Source organism: Acipenser ruthenus, chromosome 7, assembly GCF_902713425.1.
Source record: "Acipenser ruthenus chromosome 7, fAciRut3.2 maternal haplotype, whole genome shotgun sequence".
Lineage (NCBI taxonomy): Eukaryota > Metazoa > Chordata > Actinopteri > Acipenseriformes > Acipenseridae > Acipenser > Acipenser ruthenus.
Genome location: NC_081195.1, coordinates 9,455,549 through 9,478,050, shown reverse-complemented (window position 1 = coordinate 9,478,050; position 22,502 = coordinate 9,455,549). Strand labels below are relative to the sequence as shown.

General features: G+C 39.7%; 3 protein-coding genes across 6 annotated transcripts; 2 read left to right on the top strand and 1 right to left on the bottom strand.

The window, feature by feature from the left end:
• Nucleotides 1-182: 182 nt before the first annotated feature.
• st3gal7 (ST3 beta-galactoside alpha-2,3-sialyltransferase 7) lies at nt 183-18,312 on the bottom strand. Of its 2 annotated transcripts, none has more exons than XM_034025737.3 (7): nt 18,211-18,312; nt 3,877-3,985; nt 3,581-3,707; nt 2,755-3,107; nt 2,174-2,360; nt 1,574-1,732; nt 183-1,227 (listed from the first exon to the last, which is right to left on the bottom strand). In XM_034025737.3, the coding sequence occupies exons 2-7, from the start codon at nt 3,912-3,914 to the stop codon at nt 988-990; spliced, it is 1,104 nt and encodes a 367-aa protein (XP_033881628.2). In that variant the 5' UTR covers nt 3,915-3,985; nt 18,211-18,312; the 3' UTR covers nt 183-987. The 2 variants fall into 2 exon arrangements, with proteins under 2 accessions (XP_033881628.2, XP_033881627.2); XM_034025736.3 differs by lacking the exon at nt 18,211-18,312 and adding an exon at nt 4,141-4,827.
• Nucleotides 7,715-13,818, top strand: LOC117415761 (ankyrin repeat domain-containing protein 2). Of its 3 annotated transcripts, none has more exons than XM_059026301.1 (10): nt 7,715-7,941; nt 8,350-8,462; nt 8,971-9,077; nt 10,753-10,902; nt 11,016-11,123; nt 11,665-11,763; nt 12,054-12,152; nt 12,371-12,469; nt 12,758-12,905; nt 13,522-13,818. In XM_059026301.1, exons 3-10 carry the CDS (start codon nt 9,009-9,011, stop codon nt 13,563-13,565), a joined length of 816 nt encoding a protein of 271 aa, XP_058882284.1. In that variant the 5' UTR covers nt 7,715-7,941; nt 8,350-8,462; nt 8,971-9,008; the 3' UTR covers nt 13,566-13,818. The 3 variants fall into 3 exon arrangements, with proteins under 3 accessions (XP_058882284.1, XP_058882285.1, XP_058882283.1); XM_059026300.1 differs by having other exon boundaries at nt 7,724-7,941; nt 12,758-12,856; XM_059026302.1 differs by lacking the exon at nt 8,971-9,077 and having other exon boundaries at nt 7,723-7,941; nt 12,758-12,856.
• Nucleotides 16,943-22,501, top strand: hoga1 (4-hydroxy-2-oxoglutarate aldolase 1). Its single transcript, XM_034025738.3, has 7 exons — nt 16,943-17,667; nt 18,173-18,301; nt 18,688-18,815; nt 19,108-19,242; nt 19,841-19,937; nt 21,413-21,546; nt 21,868-22,501. The coding sequence occupies exons 1-7, from the start codon at nt 17,427-17,429 to the stop codon at nt 22,015-22,017; spliced, it is 1,014 nt and encodes a 337-aa protein (XP_033881629.1). The 5' UTR covers nt 16,943-17,426; the 3' UTR covers nt 22,018-22,501.
• Nucleotide 22,502: the final 1 nt, after the last annotated feature.

Below are 22,502 nucleotides of genomic sequence, written 5' to 3'. Positions count from 1 at the left end.
ATAATATATATATATATATATATATATAATTTTTTTCTTTTAAAGGAAATGTAGAAATATAGGTTTGAAAATAGCATGTGGAAAAATCTACATTTCTAAATACTGGTACTTGTATAATATTTTTGTATTAGTTTAAAAAATATATATATATAACATACTGATGCACAAAAGAAACGCAACACTCAAGTCTAATGGATTTAATCAAATATTTGAAACATAGATATCAAACAAAATCACAGAAAATGTGAACAAAAAAAAATATCAAAGACGTGACACACTGTCATAATGAAAACATTACAAAGTTAGTATCGGGTATGACCTCCCTGAGCATTAACACAATCCTGGCAGACCTGATCAGCCTCTGGATAGACTGCTGTGGGAATTTATGTTAAAGGTTTATTTTTATTTACTTTAATAAATGATTGCATAACATGATAGTGCACAGGAAATTTTAAAATAAGCATTCTTTAACTACATACTGAAAAATGAAGCGGTGTGATTCTAAGATAAGAACATAAGAAAGTTTACAAACGAGAGGAGGCCATTCAGCCCATCTTGCTCGTTTGGTTGTTAGTAGCTTATTGATCCCAGAATCTCATCAAGCAGCTTCTTGAAGGATCCCAGGGTGTCGGCTTCAACAACATTACTGGGGAGTTGGTTCCAGATCCTTACAATTCTCTGTGTAAAAAAGTGCCTCCTATTTTCTGTTCTGAATGCCCCTTTATCTAATCTCCATTTGTGACCCCTGATCCTTGTTTCTTTTTTCAGGTCAAAAAAGTCCCCTGGGTCAACAAGTAAAAAATAAATAAAATGTACTGTATATTGTATAACATGCACTTTTTATTTATTTTAGGGCCATTACTTACTACAATACATTTATTACTGGTTCCTATTTATTTATAACTGAATGAGTCTTTCATGTTCCTATTGCATAACACGAGCTGTCTCTATGGTGGCCTATCAGACTTCCAGAACCAGAGTTCTGGGCTACCAGCTGATCCCTCCAGTCAGGTCATTCACTGCTGCAGCCTGGACCAAAGACCTCAGGAACATTTTCTCAGCTCCCACGTCGTGAACTGACTGCAACCCCATGGCGTTCATGCGCAGAGTCCCGTAGTAGTGCAGGGGGGTCATGGGGTGTTTCAGGTCATATCCAAACCCTGCTAGACTGACCTCGTCACACAGCCGAATCGCCATGACGACTGCAGTCACACCCAGAGTGGGCACCTTTTACCAGAAAGAAAGACAAGTAGTTTTTAGCTGCTGGCAGAGTAGAACTTAACTTTAAAAGCCTTTAGGTTTATGCATCATTGTCCACCCCCTTTGACTCACCAACAGGTGTTGTGAGACAACTGGCAGCTTTTCACTATAACATTGTTGGATAATGGTCTTGCATGAGGTATCCTGTGAACCAGCCAAAATGTCCACAGCACATCGGCAGTAGATCCCTTGCATCGTTCATGCTCAAGACTGACAAACAATTCAGCAAGCATACTTATTCAATGTCAGCATAATCAAGATTAACAGTCGTGTTTCTGGGAACACAGAAATTTAAAAGAAGGGTGAAGCTCACCTGGCTGAGGCTGATTAGGCTTTGTTGGGGTTTGGGGTACCCAAGGAAACCAAGAGCGGTCTCCCGGATGATCTCAGGGTTCAGGATTCTGAAGTTCTCAGCATGAAGAGGGATGGACTCCACCACTGTCTGCCAGAACCACAGCTTAGTCCACCAGCCCTACACAGACAAACAAAGGAAGGAAGACTGCCTTGTTGAATGACAGAAGTACAGGAGCTCTGCACCTCTTGTGACAGTGCAGTATATGGTATAAGAAAGTTTAATAAGGCTATTTAACTGCTGTAAAGAATAGGAAGGTCATATTTAATTCATAAATTGCAGACAATAACAAGGCATTTAGGGGAATCTTTTTTTTTAAAATTGTATCAGCAAGGTCTGCAAAGTCTTGGCAGGAGAAGGTTCAGTACTTTTAAGGCAATTTTTTTTTAAAAAAGTACGGGTTATACTTTGTGTGCACAGATTTTCTGGGGGTGTATATGGTGGTACAGAATCTAAACTTTATTTAAGAAAACATCACAGTCAATGCTTTTTTGAGTTGCTTATGAATTCCCATCTTAAATGTAAATAAGTGACTTAAAACGAGTGATACAGCTCGCTCACCAGAGGCTGCTTGGCCACAACTGCAGTGAACCAGTCTAGGTCGGAACTCTTGTACATCGCCATAACCAGCAGCGAGGTGTTGCTATACTGTCTGGCAGAGTGGGGCGCCCCCTCTGGGTAGGTCAGACGGACGGTAGTTCTGTAGCCAACGTCCTCCTCAAAACCAGAGACTGGAGCACTGTTTAACCTGGCATGAGAGGTGCGAACAGAAAACATGACATAATAGGTAAGAGTTGTATGTTGCATAGTCAGGTCCAGACCAGGCACCTTGGATCTGTAAAAGCTAAAAGAGATTACCAGTCACAATCATTTACCAATAATCAAAGCACATCCCAAGGTATAACAAACACATTGCACACTGAGGATGTTGCTTTCTACTACTGCTGTTCTTCTACCTTTTTTGGGGGGTTGTTTGCTATGCTATCAATTTGAGGCAGTCATTTGTGTAGTCTGAGGGTTTAGATTTATTACAGAATGCATATCTGGTATGCCAAATACAAATTAATTAATTGATCTGTCTTGTACAGTCCATTTTACTAGTGTGTGATACATACCCTGAGTGAAGCCTGTGCTGGACCCACCTCATAATAACATGGTGTCGGTCGATGTGGGGTCCCAGTCGGCTCCCTCTCAGCACCCCCCCACTCCCCAACACCACACACCGCCTGCACAACCCACCACCCCCTAGCTCGGGAGATAGGCTGGTCTGGGGCAGTCCCTGCAGGGCACGGGCAGCTTGCTCTTCACTCCCATGCAGACCCAGAGGAGGGAGGAATCTCTCGGAGTGTGCCTGGGACCACCCTCCCTCACCTCTCTGCAGGAACACTGGGATCCCTGGAGGGAGCTGGCCTGGGTAAGCCTCTTTGAGCTTGAGCCGGCTCCAGCCAGGGCGACACGCCTGGGACAGGAGGGAGTTCGAACGGTTCTGCAGCACCTGAAAGAGACAGCGAGGTAAGTCCAGCGAGGCCAAAAACAACAAGCGCGTTTGATGTATTTACCTAAATGCGGAGGACTTCTTAAGGCTGCTAAGGAACTACCTTGGATAATATAAAAAGCTCATGATGGCTGGATAACTGGGCTTCCCTGTCTATTGCACAATATCTGTAACAAATATTCCCCAAAGGTTTGAAAATGAAACTTCAATTTACAATATTATTGTAAATAGTTCATTGCACCTAAATTCCCAATTTTTTATTGCTCTCAAAGTTATTTACTTCCCCATCCCGATAAGGAACAGCACATTATAGACATGCATATTGTTTAGAAACTCATGTCAAGCCGTGTCTATAGAGAAAAAAAGGCTCCCTGTTAGGTTGGCCAGTGTAGATGCAGGAGTTGGTGTATCAGTGTTCATCTGTGTATTGAAGTCTCTCTTGAGTTTGTGTGTTAGGTGAGTGTGGATTTTACCTCAACAAGCTCGTGCTGCATGCTGTATTCTCTCCAGATTGTCGGCTGCCTGGGGAAGTATGCAGGATAGAGCAGTGCAGTGTAACACCCAACCAGGAGAACAATGGATAACGTGAGGTTCTTCTCCCTGTCACACAAGAACAAACCACAAGGGTCTTCCTAGAGAAACTTCCTGCACAAGCCCATTGTGTCGGGGTGCAGACTTTCTGTTTTGCGCTCTGCACCTTGAGGATTTCAGGCTATACTTATAGAGCAACACTGTCCACGATTCATTATTCAGAAAGAGTCTTACTTACCGGCTGAGGAAGAAATCTGTGGACTTTGCCAGCTCCATGTGTTAGCTCTGTATCGCCTGTTTCTCAATTGTGACACTTAATAATCACCATCTTGCTGGGTTTCCATCCCCTACAAGTTTAAAACAAGTTCTCATTTGTATGTGAGTAACGTCCAGGTTTATCTTGTTTAAAATAAATGAATAAACCTGTGGTCAAGAAGAGCAAAAATGCTGTATTCATTTTAAAACCATGAACTAGACAAACATAGTGAAACGGTGTACTCACCTTAGTTGCTGAAGACTGCTACAGAGGTCGATCACACAAGCAAGGTTAGCATAAATTATCTCCATTGTGAAAATTCAGTGTCCCATAAGTCTTCCATTCTATCACTCAAAGTCAATATTGAGAGAGGTTTTGAAAAAGCATACATTCATACGTGGATCCTAGTTAAAAAATCGAATAAGCTAAGCTGAGTGTGTTCCTATCGCCACAAACACTGATTACACTACACAGCACTCAGAAGCCACTAGTTGATAATTATCTAGTTTTTCCGCACTGAATCAACACACCATATGACTTAATCTTCTCTTTAACTGTAGGACAATGTTCATTGGAGTGAGATAGTTCTGACTTCAATACACAGATGAACAAGGGCAAAGTCCATAGCAGATAGGATCAACAGAAATGCTGTTAATGTCAAGAGAATATACTTGCAGGCTCCCACAGCGTAGCTCACACACAGGGTAGTGCTGCGACCACAACTCGTAAATTACGTAGTGCTTCATTGACCCGCAACAACCCTACCACGAGACCATAATACCGCACGAACCTTAGGGTTAGGGTTAGGTTACTGTTAGAAATAAATTTCGTTTTAGTACCTAAATGTATCCCCCTGATCATGTGATCAGGATTTAGCATATAATGATGACGTCTATTACGTGTTGCGCACGCAGCATGTGAGCTACGCTGTGGGTTCTGCATCAATACCCCTCTGGTTAATGTGCTAATAGATGAGTTTTTTGTGACTTTTTAATTAAATATCTGCTATCAAACAAGGACTTTTTTCTTACAATTCATAATAAATGCTCAAATTTTCATACTAAATCGCACTTACTAGTACTGTACATGTCACTATGCACCATACTCTATTCGCAAAACAACCTTCAACATCACTCCCAGTTTGAGGTGGCAAAACTCTCACAATGTGTGCTAATATGCAGTAAAAGACGGGTATGTGTATGTATTTCACGGCATAGCCTGTGAATGTCTGCTTGTGCCACTCTGCAATCTACTATTATGTTGAAGAGAAATGTTCAAGCTTTAAAATGACACCCTACTTCAGGTGGCACATCCTGACTATCTGATTTCTCCCTGTAAATTACAATTACCTAGAAGATCCTTACCATCAACAACTAAGGAAGGTAAGGCATTTTGGCTTATAGAATTATAAAGTAAATGGTGTCCTATTTAAGTACATAAGGTTGAAGGTATGACATCAAAAACAATTGCATAATATTTGTTTGTAAAGGGATAATTACATTTATTTAAAAACTGAATATAACTTAACAGTGATCCATCTCTATTGAATAAATCTATTAGAAATATAATTCCCTTAGAATGTAAGGGAAGCCGTTTTTTTTTTTTGTACACAGCTCAAATAAAGAACTCGGGTAAATTGAATTGAAATTTAAGGTCTGCTGTTTTTTGTCCTTGAGTACATTTAATTTCAATGTTTTGTTGTTGATAGAGATGCAGTATATTATTTACTTTTGGTTACTCACCTCTCATAATTTTGAGTGAGTTCTATACGTCAGCCCTAAAAAGCTTATTGAGTTGTTGCACACTTTTCTTCCCAGTTATTTGTTTAATGAGTGAGTGTTTTAAACCAAGAGCATTTAGATGTAACAGTCGATCTCTTTGTTAAACAGCATGGAGTAAAGTTGTTTAGTTTTCCCGTATGTTCTGTGTGCAATTATACTTGCAACTGCACTACAATATAGAACTTGATTGGAGGGGGGAGCTAGACAGAGGTCGTCAAAAGTGTGCATGTGTGAAAATATACATACGTTTCTAAATAAAACCCTATTTCTACCCAATGTTTTTATTAAATAATTCTACCCGGTTTTTAAAAAAGCATTCACCCGAATATGGAAAAAAATGTCACCCGAAAATCAGACGCCCTAATCATTCCCTTTCTTACGGAAAGGTTATGAAGTATTATTATTATTATTATTATTATTATTATTATTATTATTATTATTATTATTATTATTATGTATTTATTTATTTATTAGCAGACGCCCTTATCCAGGGCGATTTACAGTCGTAAACAAAAATAAATTTCAAGAATCACAGTACAAGTATTAATACAATTAAGAGCAAGATAAAATACAATGACTTCGGTTCTAGCAAGTACAAGTATATTACAAAATACGATTCAATAACGGAGCAGATAACAGTGTCAGTGATAGTTACATCAGGATATAATTAAATACAAAATACTACTGATTAAATAACACTTGTGACAGATTACAGTACTCTAAAGTACAGGATTAAAGCATGCAACATACTGTACTACAAAAAATTGACACTTTGAGGAGAGTATTTTAAAACTCCGCCAGATTTATCCAGACACCTGAATCTCATTTTTCAAATTCCAAAGGTGCGTTCTATCACATTTCTAGTTTTGCAATGAGCATCATTGTATTCTCGCGCTGCATCACTTTCTGGGTTAATAACTGGAGTCATTAACCATGAACGCAAAGGGTAGCCAGTGTCACCTACAATAGAACAAGCACAAATTATAATAGTAATAACTCAGAACTGTATAATAACTCAGAATCATGTTAAAATATGCAAGTAAAATGAATCCAGGGGCAACATCCGCATTCTGCTTATCCTCCCATAATCCAGATTGTCTTGCTATGAAGGCATCGTGACAGGATCCAGGGTATTTTGCAACCACATCAGTTATTATTCCTTGAGCATCACATGTAACCTGAAAGTTTACACTGTGAAAGTTCTTTCTATTTATAAAAGCAAAGCTGTCTCCAGCGAGTGCTTCAATCGCAACGTGTGATACAGTCAATAGCCCTGGGTGAAAGGTGCTTTACAGAACTCCGTGACCTTCAAAATATAGAAGAAACCAAAACAAAATGTATTTATTGCCACTGTTATTTAATATAGACTATTAACAAATACTTTATTTATGTATTTATTTATTTTAAGGTGCTTTATTTTAAAGTAACTAAAAGCCCCGAAACGTTTAAACAGGAATTTTCACATAGGAACAGCTAGTTGAGTCTGCGCCAGTGAGAGGCATGCGTAAATAACAAACAACCCAAAGTCGTAAATCAGGGAAAAAAAATGAGAAAACATTAAGGGTAAGCGCGAAACTTTGGTATTATAATGAGATTCGTACATTTGCATACGAAAGTGGTTTGAAATGATCTGTCGTGACTTTAATGTCTACGAAGTCACAAAACCTACGAAAAGTGAGATACGAAAGAAAAATCAACGATACACAGAGCCCAATTTTCGGTCGAAGTCGATGGTCTTCGATGGTCTGAAATTACGTTATCCGGCCTACAATCTTGCGACGTGCGTCTTTTTTGGAAAGGCGTACAGCCTTAACAGATCGTCAAACCTTCTATCTGTTATTCCAAAATAACTAAAATATCTCTCACTGTCACATACCCAAGTCTCTCTGAATAATGTTTGAAATTCTCCCTTTTGGGTTCTATGTTGGTTGAAAGGACGGCTGTACCAATGACGTCGTTTTTTTTTGTTTTTTGTTTTTTTTTAATCCTCTTGTATAGAGGTACAAACTCAGCACATCTACTTAAATGTAAATGTATCCAATTTCGCGAATGCAGTCTGTATTTAAAGTATGAACAACAGCTGTGATCGCTTTGCGCAGTCAAAAAATATGCGACACGATGCGTCCAGTACAGCACATATAGTGCAGCTGCACAGCTAGCTGTCTGCGTCTGACGTTTCGCATTCATCTACAAAAGAAGTACTGGACCAGGATTTAAGAGTTTTTCACGACTCAGAAACAAACAGCATGTTGTAAAGAAAGCCTCTGTAAGTTGGTAAACTTCTGTTCTCCGATGCATTTGTTCTTCCGTCTTTATCCTACAGAAAGCCACCGATTTACTGCTTGCTTGTTCTAATCTCATTTGCTGACCTACATACACGTAATTGTTACATGCATACACAACCAGACAATTTACTGATAGTCGCAGATTTGTATTTTCAATGCATGGCGTACTCCATTTTTAAAGGAAATAAGGAAAGCACCTAATCAAAAATGTTTTTACATCCATTTCCAGGATTTCACGAACTTTTTTTTCAAATTCACGATTTTCACGATTTCGGTGACCTCCGTGACAAAATCGCAGCCTTAAGTAGATGCCTAAATGATTTGTGTTTGTATAATGTGCAATGTTACTCTATTTATGACTTTGATTATCGTGTTGGACACTCCAATAGGATGCATGGAAATGACCTTGTGATGCAGCTGTGTGTCTGACTGATTTTGACCATTTTTGCTGTTTTGGACTCGAGCCAAGCAACATGGGAAGAAACATGTGAGGTCAACCAAGGTACGCTAAACACTATTCACCATTAACATTCTGACAATGACAAGCCAACCATCTTAAATATAATAGTAGCCTACATATGGTTCTGTCAAATATGTGTAGTACTTACAAGCCATCACTCGCCAATGAAATACAGTTAGTATGCACTGAAGTAAAGTTACAGAACAGAAACTCAAAGTGTTATTAATATTACTATATTATAAATATCTGACCACGTAATAAATAGCGATCTCAATACACGTGGGAATAATTATATAAAAATAAGTTATATTAAAATAATTCAGTCTGAACATGTATGTGTTACTGAAGGTAAATAAAATGGTAAAACATTTTTGTTCAGTCCTAATAATTTATTTTCGTATTTATTTATTTAAACTTACAACATGGGGTCTAACTGCATGTCTTAATTGCAGACATATTATTGAAAATATATGGTGCATTCTTATTATTATTAAACACACAATTTTGTTTAATACTAACTTGGTTTGTACCTACAAAAATGGTGTTTCAGAAACTCGAGGCGCATTGCCGAAGCTGGGGGTCGTGAAAATGGACACGGCAGAACTTGAAGAGGAAAAGTACAGTGAACCAAAAATTAAAGGGGTTATCAAAATCCAAGTAAGGGGATTGATATGGTAACTATTTCAGTAATGGTAAAAAAGGATGCTTGTTATTATCTTTAAAATATAGTTGTACTGTGGGAAGGTGTATTTGATATGGCAGGTTAGGAGTTATTAAGATCGGCCACCATTTTGTCCATTAAAATAGAGCCAGATATGTCTTTCACAGCAAATGTTTCAGTGCTTGTCCTCAACTCTGTATTGTGCATTGTAGCTTTAACATTGGTCTTGTGGGAGCTGAGATTTGAAATCTCAGCTCAAAGCCCAAAGAATCAACACACTTCTCTTTGTAACATAGATATGTTCCAGGTGTGGCAATCCAATCAAACTAACAAACATCCTTTTGATAACAGGATGGACAAAATATTGAAGAGTTAACTATGAACAGACTTGCAGAAAAAAACAGACACACAGGAAGAGGGCTATACAGGAACTAAGTCTCTCAAAATGTCTAAACAGTGGGAGACATACCATGCTAAATTGAGATATGCTGTTGCTTTGTGTATGAGGGGTCATTCAAAACTAGATTTGTTTTCTCCAGTTTGGCAGCCCCTCTTGTGAAAAGGCAGTGGAGTCAACAAGCAAATGCTTCTTGGGTCAGACCAGGCACAGTTCTGGCAGATGCATTTCCTTTGTTTTGCGTTCAAAGGATCAAAAATCTGCAAGCATGCTTTTTTGCTGTTTAGCTGATGAAAACCTTATTTCTGGACTCTCGAGTTCTGTAGCAAATCAGGTGAGATGCTAACATTGTAAAGCGTTGAATGACGCATTGTCTCAACAGCCTGCCTGCTGAGGATTTACAAGCTTTGCAGTCAAGTATTCTGAAATGGCTGGTGCATAACACAGTTAGTTAATCATAGATCCTGGGTAATAAACAGATGGGACAGGAGACATAGAGGGGGTGAGTGGCTGCAGTAAATCCCTCAGCATGATTCTGGGGGTGGGTGCGAGAAAGCACAAACATTTCTGTACTGTGGTCTCAAATCCAGGGAGGTCATCTACAGGAGGTGTGTTTGGATGTCAAAGCCCCAGAGCTCAGTGTATAGGTAACTCAACAGGGATGGAAATAAGACTCCTATTGCATTGCAGTTCCAACCATTCCAGGTATTACTATGAGCTTGTTTAGCCATAGTGTATAGGTGACAAGTTCAGATAAGTCTTATAAAACCCATCGTAAAATCAGGAATGGATCAGACTGCTCAAACCCACTGCTCTGGGCTGTGTGGTATGTAAGGTAGTGTGTTTGATTTCCTCCGTTTTTTGTTTTTGTTTTTGGAAACTTGCTCCAAACTACATTAGATTAAGTAAATTATTCAGTGTTTTTAAGTGTTTCTTAGGAAACCTCCTTAAAGCTGCAAAATACCAATACTGGTCAGGAAAGGTAGAGATAACTTTTTTCTCCTTTTAAAAAGCATGGAAACGAGAAATAATATTACTGTGGACAAGTTTCCAGTCCTTTAAAATAAAGTACATTTGTTGTACATCTATAAATGGTTTCAATAGACTCCACCTCCCAAAAAGATGAAGTGAACATACAGCTGGAAATTCAGTTTTTGTTTTTTTACCCATGATAATTACGATGAAGTATAATATAATGTAGACCATGGACTTTAGTCCTGGAAAAATGGATTGCAGAACCTGATTTTCCGTGTCTAAACCTTGTCCCGCTGCAGGCTGAGGAGCGAGTGAGGAAGACCTCGTCAGACCTGCGCAGAGAGATCATTGACTTGGGCAGCATCCATAACTTCACCGAGCTGCGGAAGATGAGGAAGAACCGGAAGAAGAAAGAAGCGCCTGCTCCTGAGATGGAGCCTGAGGAGATTGTGAGTACGGCAGGGATCCAAAATTAATTATTAATAATAATAATAATAATAATAATAATAATAATAATAATAATTGTTATTATTATTAGCTGTAACTTATTGATGTATTTCAGACAGGACCCATTGATGTCCCAAAATTCCTGAAAGCAGCTGTCAAAGGGAAAATAAAAATCATTGAGAAGTTCCTTGAGGACGGTGGCAACCCAGATTCATGTGATGAGGTAGGACTGTGTCTCTACAGCACCCCCTTGTGTTTGATCCTGGCAATTCTGTCTCTATTTATACACACGCACTGCCTTCATTGTTTCTAGCAGTTGGCGTGTTTCATAAAAGAAAGTTAAATCAAGTAGACAAACATTTTGGCTAGTTCCCTCTCCAGTGTACATATAAAAACAACTTTGTTTTTTTGTCTTTTATAGGTTTCTAGGTAGGACATTCTCTTTACAAAACTATATTATTTTATTTATTATTTATTTATTCTTAGCAGACACCCTTATCCAGGGCGACATACAATTGTTACAAGATATCACATTATTTTTTACATACAATTACCCATTTATATAGTTGGGTTTTTACTGGAGCAATCTAGGCAAAGTACCTTGCTCAAGGGTACAGCAGCAGTGTCCCCTACCAGGGATTGAACCCACAACCCTCCGGTCAAGAGCCCAAAGCCCTAACCACTACTCCACACTGCTGCCCACATGTGCTAATGGTGGCGAGGTACTAGCCAAGATGAAATATAAAACTCTTGTTTCCTTCCAGTTTAAAAGGACAGCCTTGCAATGGTCATCTCTCAAGGGTCACACTGAAATCGTTCAGAAACTCTTGGACAAAGGCGCCAATGCCAACTTCAGAGACAGGGTGAGCCACTATGATATGACTTCCCAAAGTCACTGCTGCTGATACTGATTTGTATGAGTACCTTATTGCCGGTGTGGATGTTCAGCTGGAGAACAGCTGGGAAACGTAAGCCCTCCTGATCTTACTCTCTGTGTATTGTATGAGATTTGAATACATCTGTACATTTCCCACTGCTTTTAGAATCTCGCAGGAGTATTTGATGTTTATTTTCATCCTAGTTATGGTCCTGTATTTATGTAAGTAAATACATTGGAAATGACAGCATTACTGACTCTTCCCCCCTCCCTCAGCTGGACTGCACTGCTGTGCACTGGGCTTGTCGAGGTGGTCGGCTGGATGCCCTCAAGTCTCTGCAGAACAGTGGAGCTGACCTCAATGTGAAGGACAAGGTGGGCATTGTAGCTTATGCAGTAATGTTGCATAATTACATGAAAAGACTGCTATTACAAATAGATATAATAATTAATAATATGAATGCAGTATGTGATGATTGAGAGTCATACAAATTATTCACAGTGGATCTTCTGAAATATATTTAGCATATTCTAATAGAAACTACTGCTCAGCTACACTCAGTATAAACAAACTGTTTGATCCTCATATGCAGCTCATGAGCAGTCCACTGCATGTGGCCACCAGGACTGGCCGTTACGACGTTGTGGAGCATCTGATAGCCAGCGGGATTAATGTCAACGCCAAGGACAGGGTATGCCTCTCCTCCTCTGTCCTCCAGTATAAAAGTATGCTTTTTAATTGTGTTTCTTAAAAGACATTTTGAAGTCCAAACTTTACGATAGACACTGACTAGACCACACTCTCTCCTAGTCCCTCTGCTCTAACAACTAGTCCACATTACCTCCCAGTCTCTTCACTCAAAAAACTAGGCTGAACTACCCTCCAGTCCTTCAGATCCAACCTCGTCCAAACTCCCTCCCTCAGATCTAACTGCTACGAAAACATTTCCACTGTCATACTCCCTTCTTTTTTTTCTCAGGAAGGCGATACCGCTCTGCATGATGCAGTCCGTCTAAACCGATACAAAATCGTCAAACTGCTCATCATCCACGGAGCCAACATGATGGCCAAGAATGCGGTGAGTGAGAGAAAGCAAGACCCAGAGTGCCAGCTAGTGGATGCATACGGTATGTTTGTCACTTGGACCAAACATTATTATTATTTATTTCTTAGCAGACACCCTTATCCAGGGCGACTTACAATTGTTACAAGATATCACATTATTTTTACATACAATTACATTATTTTCACATACAATTACCCATTTATACAGTTGGGTTTTTACTGGAGCAATCTAGGTAAAGTACCTTACTCAAGGGTACAGCAGCAGAGCCCTAACCACTACACCACTACTCCACACTGCTGCCACTTTTCACTTTACACACAGATAGGGGGAAAAAACAAAAAAACATACAGGCAGGAACAGGTAAACTAACATTTTGAGTTGTTTTTTGTAATTATTAGGGAAATTGCCCAAAAGACTAAATTAAAACACTTTTTTTATTCACTTGGGAATGCATCATTTAAAAATAATAAATAAAGTGATTAATAGTGTAACCTGTATTTATTAATAACTAAGGGGGAGGCAGTTGCCAAAGAACTAAAGGCCTGAAAGACACACACACACAAAATGAATCCTCTATCAGTATTGATGGATGAGCGTATGGAGTGTAGTTTGGTTTTATTACTGTTTCTAGTTATAATGTAGACCAGTGGAGTTGCTTGTCAAGCTCTCTTTTCCAGGATGGGAAGACCCCCACAGAGCTGGTGAAGCAGTGGCAATTTGACACCAAGGATGTGCTGGAGGGACTGGTTCAGAGCAAAGACTCTGAGGCAGAGAAACAGGCCTAGAGAGGGTGTAGAGGAGAGATTAATAAGGGGAAGATGAGGGCTGAGAAACCCAAAGGAGAACTATGTCCAATAGTTGGCTGGTGGTGTATTTCAGCCCCCCATACTGGGTATTGATGATTGTTAACTTCAGTTGTGAGAGCTGTGATACATGCAGTATATTCATTCCCCAATCCATTAACAATGTGTGTGTGTATGTGTGTATATATATATATATATATATATATATATATATATATATATATATATATATATATATATATATATATATATATATATATATATTGTGAGACAGCGGGGGTGTTAAATCCTCCCTGCATGTGCGTAGGCACATTTTTGGTTTAATTGTTTTTGTTAAATGTTTTATTGTTAATTATCACCTGCACCTGGCTATGATTGTAAATTAGAGCCAGGTGCAGGGTATTTAAGGAGAGCAGTTGGTCTGCTCATGGCTGCTGAAGTGTGTATGTAGAGCCCTAAATAAAAAGGAAAAGGTAGTGTCGAGCCTTTTGGTGTGATCTGTGTGAAAACAGTGTGTGTTGTTTTGTTTATTTTGCTACAGGTAAACAGCTTAGCTGTCCTGTTTTTTTTTAGTTTAGGTTCCTGTTATGTTTAGTTACTGCTCATAATAGAGCTAGGTGTTTGTTTTTGTGTGTTCATTAAAAATAGCGCAACCGCGCTTTAAAAATCCATTTCTGGTGTCCTGGGTCAGTGTTTTAAAGGGGCAACGAACCACGGAGAGGTGCGATTCTTTTACAATATATATATATATATATATATATATATATATATATATATATATATATATATATATAAAATCTGGGAGTGTTGAAGGGTTTTCTGGTCTGTTTCAAATGAATGTTGTACTGAAAAAGACTTTGAAATGATTGTCTCAATTGTGTTACTTAGTTTCTTTTTTAGAGCAACCATATATAATATAATTGCATGTTTAAAGTTTAGGGTGTTGTATTTCTTATAGGTTTATTGTATGTATAATTTAGTGATTCATTTAACATTCAAAATGTGAGAGAATGGTTGCACTGGGAAGCAAAGCACTGTGTTTTCAACCATACTGCTCATAGTGCCTGCAAAAGAGGAGGGACTTGCAGCATTGGAGACTGAAGCCCTCTGTGTTTGTCATTAGCAACAGTGTCAGTGTTTTACTATGCGTGTCATCCATCCCTGATATGTGGATGGGGGGGGGGGGGGGGGGATAATGGACATTCTTCTTAGTCTGTCCTGTACCTCTGTCAGCCATTTTAGACTACAGAACTGACCAAAGCTGGATTCAGGTCTCCAGAAAAGAATGACAGAAACTTCTTTTTATGTATTTTTTTTTTTTGACAAACACTGCTCATATGTGGCATTTCCTAGAATACTGGAAAGTTGACTCGAATAAAAAGTGACTCGAATAAAGTTTGAAATGCCAAAAAGCGTAATGCTGTTGTCTTTTTTTAAGTGTATCCTCCAGTCTGTGTGGTTAACTTCCATTGTCCGTTGTCCATAATTCTCCCTCGTTAACCCTTTATACTGTAAAACTGTTTGTTAGAGCAGTACAGTCGTGTCTCCTATTGTTCCCATGTTGCCATTACATTTGCATTGTAAGGCAAGATACAGATATCAACATGTAGTTTAGCTCCTGACTGTCAAGTGAGAACTGTATCATGTATTCACACTCACAACTACACTACAGAAGAATCCTGTGGTCCCCAGGCTAAAATATCTGTACCTGTGAGGGTTCAGGGCACATATTTTCCTAGTGCCATCAGTGACAGACTTGTGCTGCAAGGAGAATTAACCCTCCCAGAAATACAGATTGATTCTCTTTAGAGTACCTGGTAAATATGTGGCTGTAATCCAGTTGTTTCTGTCCATAGCCCATCTCCAGATTTCTTGAGCCAACTGATTACAAGCAGGAGACTTTGAGCCCCCCTCCCCCCCCCCCTCCCCCCATAGCATTAATATGCAACATCTGTCGTTGTCCACTTTAATTAAAATGTATGCATGACAAATATTCCTATCTGTGCAAGCAGCATTTGTGTAACCAAGGGAATGTAAAAAAGACATTGGGGACTTTAACAATGTTGTAAAGACCAGTGGAGCATTTGTAAGACCATTAGGTGTAAATTGGTATTGGTAAATTGGTAATTTCTGTTTCAAAGTGAGTTATATACTGTTAAAAAACCCTTTTTCAAGTGCAAATTAACTCTTGATAAAATTATGACAATTAACACAGATTTGCTTTTAAATTCCCACGAAAACAAAAGAAATAGTCGAAGCACTGCTCGTTAAGATATTAACATTATTTCGTAAATCAACATATTTTCGGAAATCATATTAGGATGATTATTTAATAACGAAATAACACCCGCTTGAAAATGCCGAAATCAATGCTACATACCGATTTCTTGATTAACACTGGAGTTATCATTTACGACCTTTTGAAAATCCTGCCTGCCCTTACAGAGGCAGAGCAGTTTAATATGAATAACTTTTCTCACATCACAAATCTCAACAAACGTTCTGGAATAATGCCATTTTGTAGCATAGGGTTGACAGTTTAAAGATTTGCTGCATTGTAAAATTATGAACATGTCAATAATGAAAATAAAGACATGTAAATCATGTGCTAAATGGACACACACACGAAGATTAGATTTTTCAAAAGATTTCACGAGTGTTCAAAAGTATAGTGGAACAGAAAACAGTTCCAGGCCTTAGTGGTGTGTTTTTGCACAGCCCAGCAGCTTGTACTGCACAAACAAACACGAGGCTGGCCACGAACCAGCCGGTCATGGCTCCAGGGGGAGCGTCTTACTCACTTAGTGAAATTTTCAGCAGTATTTGCAAATTGATTTACCATAGTTTTCTATACATTTTTGTACTAAGCTATTATTTTACTATAGTATTGTATAAGGATTATACAATGCACAAAAAGAACTAGATACTGTACAGGATAGGACGAATGCCATAGGGTGTTGGGCTATATTGGGGGGGTTGGAGGGATAATCTGGTCCAAATCTGTAACGTCAAATATTATTCAATGTCACTTAATCAATCTCCAATTGTCTGTTTTTCAGTTTTGTGAAAGGAACATGGCATTTTCTTTATTCAGAAAATAGGAGTTAATTCAATACAGGAGTCAACACTTTGAAATTAAGATCACTGTTTGCAAATATGTGTTTGCATCTATTCTCCGATAAGTACCACTCACTGAAAATCTTCTCTTAGGCCAGTCACACACGGGAATAACTTTATTTTAGAGCACAAATGAGTTTGTCCGTAGTTTTGAGACGCTCCCTTGGAGCGTGAGAAGGTGTCACAAGTTAGAGGCGTTTCTAAAGTGTCTAGACTCTAGGCTAGTGGATTGGAATCTTACAATATATAAAAAACAGAGTAAACTAGATGTTAGAACTAAATTTAATACGGAATACCAGTAAGCAGACTACTAAATACGTCATACTTTTCACATAATGTAAAGGATGTAATTTAAACAGTCAATAGAATGTGGGTGCTACTATTAGTGCTGCGCTACTAGTGGTACTGTATTGGGGAAAGTGGTTTTTTTTCTTTTTCTTTTTAAATGTACTAGTTGCATAAGTAACGGGTCGGATTACCCAAGCCAGATGTTAATATTTAAATAGCCCACTGTATGCCAGCGTTAAATATTAACTTTGCAAAAGGTAGGTTTGGATTTTGACCAAAACGAAAAAAAGGGGAAAGCTGCAGTAGCAGTTTGCTAGAAGGATAAAGGTTGAAGAAAATCTGCATTTAAAAAAGCGAGATCATTTCTAAAGAAAATGTTCTTTCTTGGGCGCCTTCTTTCTGGGGGTGCGTGCAAGAGGAGTGTGAGTTTGCTCAGTACGCGTATCGCTACTCCCGAGGTGAATAGTGTGAAGAGACACAGTTCGGGTCCCGGCCAGAGGATGGATATTCGAGGCATCTACCCTCCCATCGCGACGCCGTTCACTCAAAAGGAACTGGTGGATTATCATAAACTGGAAGAAAACTTGAACAAATACTCTAAGATACCTTTCCGAGGTAAGGCTACATCTAAATATAAATTGTCCATGATATTAAATTACATTACACAGTAGATGTTCTCATTACGGAGGTAGCCTTGGATAACGTTTAGTGTGGGACCTGGCTGGTATGTCTCTGCAGAGCCTCGGGAAGTTGGAAGGTTGTTAGAAAAAGTAAAATAAAGAAGCCTATAATTTTGGACAGGGACAGTTTTAAGGGCTAGTGATTGGGAGACAATCGTCTCTGCCCAGATGCTCTGCAAAACCTTAAAAAGGGGAGTATGTTTATGCAGGTGGTATTTTACTGCTGTTTCCCACTGTCTGCCTGAACTGAAGGTCAAAGTCTAGCTAATGGACAGAAAAAAGGAATCAGAAATGCATTTGGTATCACACAACCTCCCATTCCTCCACTCTATATTCATTTTGAGAAACGTATTTGATTATCAAGTGACGTTACAATGCTTTTACATGTACAGTATGTCCCAAAGTTATTCATCCTGGATGCTGTACCCCCCCCCCCTCAGGGTTCGTTGTTCAAGGTTCAAATGGGGAGTATGCCTACCTGACGAGCGAGGAGCGAGTGGAGGTGGTGAGGAGAGTCCGACAGGCTGTCCCCAAGGACAAGCTGGTGATCGCTGGCTCCGGCTGCGAGTGTAAGGGGAGAGTGAATGATTCATTACTTCAGTTTTAGCTGTACAGCCAAATGACATGCCAGCCCCCTGAGACAAGTGGTCTCTATACCAAGCTGTATATTGCACTATGGACCGTTGAGGGCTGTAGTGGCTAAATGATTGTCTAGCGAAATTGTTTATTAATTACTGTTGCTGAGTTGTTAGGTTGTTGTGTAACGCTTATAAAAAGATAAATAAAAAACTTCCAACAATGCATTGAATCAATATTAACTGAACTTAGCTAACCTTACTGGCATGGTTCAGACTAAAAATAGTGATTAGTCTTAAAAAAGAACACGATGAAGAAGTGATGTTGCACTGTAGATACACAGGGCTGCCCTGTACTGAATGCTCTCTGTGCCCCCCAGCCTCCATGGCCACAGTGCAGATGAGTGACCAGATGGCACAGGCTGGCGCCGACGCAGTACTTGTCGTTACTCCATGTTTCTACAGAGGAAGGATGGACAGCCGAGCACTCATTCACCATTACACACAGGTAACTGCTTCACAGAACACAAGGCAGGGGCAGTACTAGGTGACCGAGAGGGATATTTCCACAAGGTCAAGGTAAAAACTAGCCTCATTGATGGGTCTTAAAATATAACCTGTTTTTTTAGTGCAGGTACAAATGTTTGAATAGTCAATCAAACCCGGAATGGAATTTTATCACAGGCAAAATTGATCATGTTCTTGTTTGCAAAATGTTAGTGTTTATTGGTACATCAGGATGCCTATCGCATTCAGTATACTGTGCTGTTCAGTCTGTCGATCCTTGTCTGTTTCCACAGGTTGCAGATGCTTGTCCGGTACCAGTGATCCTCTATAACGTTCCCGGGAACACAGGTCTGGATCTGCCAGTGGAGGCGGCCGTCACTCTCTCACAGCACCCCAATATTGTGGGGCTCAAAGACAGTGGCGGGGATGTAAGTTTTGGAGTTGGGGCATTAATATACATACTGTATTCACAGAAACACAGATACATACAAATGCACTCACTCTCAATAGTTATTTATGAGCCACATAATGGCTGGCTTCCACATGCAGGCATACTGAAGATCAGATGTGAATTGTTTGATGGAGGGATGATATTCATTCTAGAGTATCGGCTCACTGTCAGTGCCACATTCCACAGTTGCTGTGGTACACTTTTGCAGTATAATAGTTCTGTTAACCTGCTGTTTTTAGACATGTTACTACTTCAACAGGATGGCTTAATAACCAGCGCACAGACAGACCATGGTATGCAGGTAACAATGTACAGCAGCTATAGCCACAACCAGTGCAGAGCTCTGATTTGAGCCACTGCAAGATGCCCTGGTGTACCATGTCGTGTTAGGTAACAAGTGGCAATTAATGCCCCATTTCTACTGCCTGGTGCCAGCCAGAGCATTGCACAATTCTGTACATTCCGGCTATGATCTAGACAGATAGTTTCCTTTAATATTTAATTGTATCTATTAAATGGACAGAGTTCTGTCTGTACTGCATTATCTGTTTCTTGATATGGTTTTTTTTTTTCAGATTACTAGGATCGCTCTGATAATTCACAAAACCCAAAATCAAGATTTCCAGGTGCTGGCTGGATCTGCTGGCTTTCTACTGGCTGCCTATTCTGTGGGTAAGGCTCTTTATTTTTTCTTTTAAAAAGAAATAATCTGTTCTAGCACGTAACTTCTGTGTGTCTGTTCTGTTGTTTATAAGTGTATGTTTGTGTGTGTCGGTTTATCCTTTCAATTTCCCCTCGTTCTCTGTGTCTCAGTTGTGCTGGGGCTGGGGCCTTGCCAAACCATATACAGTCTATGAGCTGTGCAATGCTGTGAGCCAGCAAACAGGTGTGGGGGGTACAGCAGACCACAGCAGCTGATTGCTGACAACAGGTGGAGTCCAGAACATCAGAAATTTACAGGCGGCCTGCCCATGGTTCAGAGCGTGCTTCTGCAGGGAGCCCAGCTTTTCATTGATTAGTAACAGGGAGACGCTGGGGTAATCTGGACTGCAGGTCTAAGGGACAGAGACGTGAAGTGGCGATGCGCGTGCACGTTTGGGAGAACAGCTCGACAGGATCGGGTTTGTGGCCGCAGAGAGGGATAGGGTAAATCTCATTTACTTGTGAGCCTGACGTAAAACACGGGAAATCCATGCCCATTTTCACACAGAAACCTGCATTTCATGTGAAAATGTTAATGAGCTTGTTCTGTGTCTTTAGAAGCGCCGGTTTTCAGCCATGGTGATCTGCAATAGTTGGGATGGACAGTTTCATGATATTCCTCAGGGTTAATTATTTTCTTTTTTCTTTAATGAATAAGTCGTATGATAAATTAGTTGAAATATTATTCACTACTAATGATATGCCACCCCACCAATGGACATTTGGGTAAGAGCACTATTCAACAACCAGGCATTTACAAATTGCAGCTTTATTACATTATTATTATTTATTTCTTAGCAGATGCCCTTATCCAGGGCGACTTACAATAGTTACAAAACATCACATTATTTTTACATACAATTACCCATTTATACATTTGGGTTTTTACTGGAGCAATCTAGGTAAAGTACCTTGCTCAAGGGTACAGCAGCAGTGTCCCCCACCTGAGATTGAACCCACGACCCGCCGGTCAAGAGTCCAGAGCCCTAACCACTACACCACTACTCCACACTGCTGCCACTTAACACTGTGCTTTAAACAGTTTCACTCAAACAAGACGTCACCTGATAACCATATATTTCCAGATGAGATTATCTCGTGTACCTGTTCTCTGTGCATGGAACACATTTTCCCGAGCTGTCTGCGAAAACAGCACAAGAACGCTACGCATGGCTAATTTGCATATCGACCTCCTCCTTTCCCCTTCATTTGCATGACGCTGGGTGAAAAGAGGGTCTTCTCGAGTAAAGTAAACTGAGCCAATGGAAACCCGAAATGTGTAGGGTCATTTTTCATTTGACTCGAGCACAATGTCTTGAGTAATGTCTTTGGAAACTCTCCCAAAGTCACAAGCACTGAGGAACTGGGAAGTAATGTGGTCTAGTTGTAAGTGCTTAGGGCAAAGTTGACTAATGATTTTAGCAGATAACTCTGTCTCTTTAAAGGTGCGGTCGGTGGTATTTGTGCCCTGGCAAATATCCTTGGACAGCAAGTCTGCCAACTAGAGCAACTCTGTGTTTCAGGCCAGTGGGAAAAAGCAAAGGCTCTACAGTGGAGGCTCATCGAACCCAACGCAGCAGTGAGTAGAAACAGCAGCTTGGTCAGGCCAGAACAGCACAGCATCATGGTCTATAGAATACCTTATAACACTTATGCCATGATAAATGTTCATTAACCATAAAATGTTAACCAAAAATAATACAGTGCAGTAATATAGATTCTGTTCAGAAATCACGGAGGACGGTATTAATGTTTAATGCACACTGACCGCATTGTAATGGTATAGCATGTATACATATCAGTTTACATTGCTCTTGATGGGTTGGTAATAGTTGCTGGTAAGGACTTGCTTGCTACAGTATCACTGTGTTTTAAACCTGCTCATCCCAACCCTCCTCAGGTAACGCGCAAGTTTGGGATTGCAGCCCTGAAGCAGACGATGGACTGGTTTGGGTATCATGGTGGTAACTGTCGTTCCCCCCTCTGCCCACTTACTGAGTCTGAGACCAAGCAGCTACGGAGTGACTTCACCTCCAATGGCTGGCTTTGAACACCAAGGGATCCAGCCTGAGGAAACTCGTGCACAAATGGTCTCACTCCTGTATTTCAGGAACCTCATTCTTTCTATAGCTAAATCTTCCCCAATCACCCTTCCCTTATAGTGTCCCAGTTTTTGTATTTTAATCACTAAACTATTTTATGTATTGGCGCTTTCCCGTGCATTTCTGAATTTAGATGTGTTATTATATATAAGGTAACCTATTGTGTTTTTAATTGAGAAAAGGGTCCTGCGTGTGTCCAGATTTGATCGAACTATTAAGGATGGGGATGTTGAATATTAGAGGCAATTTGCTTTAACTCTGTGTTGATGACAGATACCGCATGCCACGTAATGTCAAGATGTGCGATTCGACACTAATTTCTAGTCTAATAGAATATTCATATCTGTCATTCTTACCCCTCTATACTTGTAGTGTGCAGTTCTGTAAAATAAGTGCAATTACGATAATTGTAATAAATCATTTCCAGACATAT

Excerpts from the sequence above, each read along its gene's own strand:
- st3gal7 (XM_034025737.3), bottom strand. The coding sequence starts at position 3,914 with ATGGAGCTGGCAAAGTCCACAGATTTCTTCCTCAGCCG. Across the intron at positions 3,708-3,876 it reads ACAGATTTCTTCCTCAGCCG|GGAGAAGAACCTCACGTTAT; the intron begins GTAAGTAAGACT and ends CTTGTGTGACAG. Across the intron at positions 3,108-3,580 it reads TGCAGCACGAGCTTGTTGAG|GTGCTGCAGAACCGTTCGAA; the intron begins GTAAAATCCACA and ends TGTCTCTTTCAG.
- LOC117415761 (XM_059026300.1), top strand. The coding sequence starts at position 9,009 with ATGGACACGGCAGAACTTGAAGAGGAAAAGTACAGTGAACCAAAAATT. Across the intron at positions 11,124-11,664 it reads ACCCAGATTCATGTGATGAG|TTTAAAAGGACAGCCTTGCA; the intron begins GTAGGACTGTGT and ends GTTTCCTTCCAG. Across the intron at positions 11,764-12,053 it reads ATGCCAACTTCAGAGACAGG|CTGGACTGCACTGCTGTGCA; the intron begins GTGAGCCACTAT and ends CCCCTCCCTCAG.
- hoga1 (XM_034025738.3), top strand. The coding sequence starts at position 17,427 with ATGTTCTTTCTTGGGCGCCTTCTTTCTGGGGGTGCGTGCAAGAGGAGT. Across the intron at positions 17,668-18,172 it reads CTCTAAGATACCTTTCCGAG|GGTTCGTTGTTCAAGGTTCA; the intron begins GTAAGGCTACAT and ends CCCCCCCCTCAG. Across the intron at positions 19,938-21,412 it reads ACTGGCTGCCTATTCTGTGG|GTGCGGTCGGTGGTATTTGT; the intron begins GTAAGGCTCTTT and ends GTCTCTTTAAAG.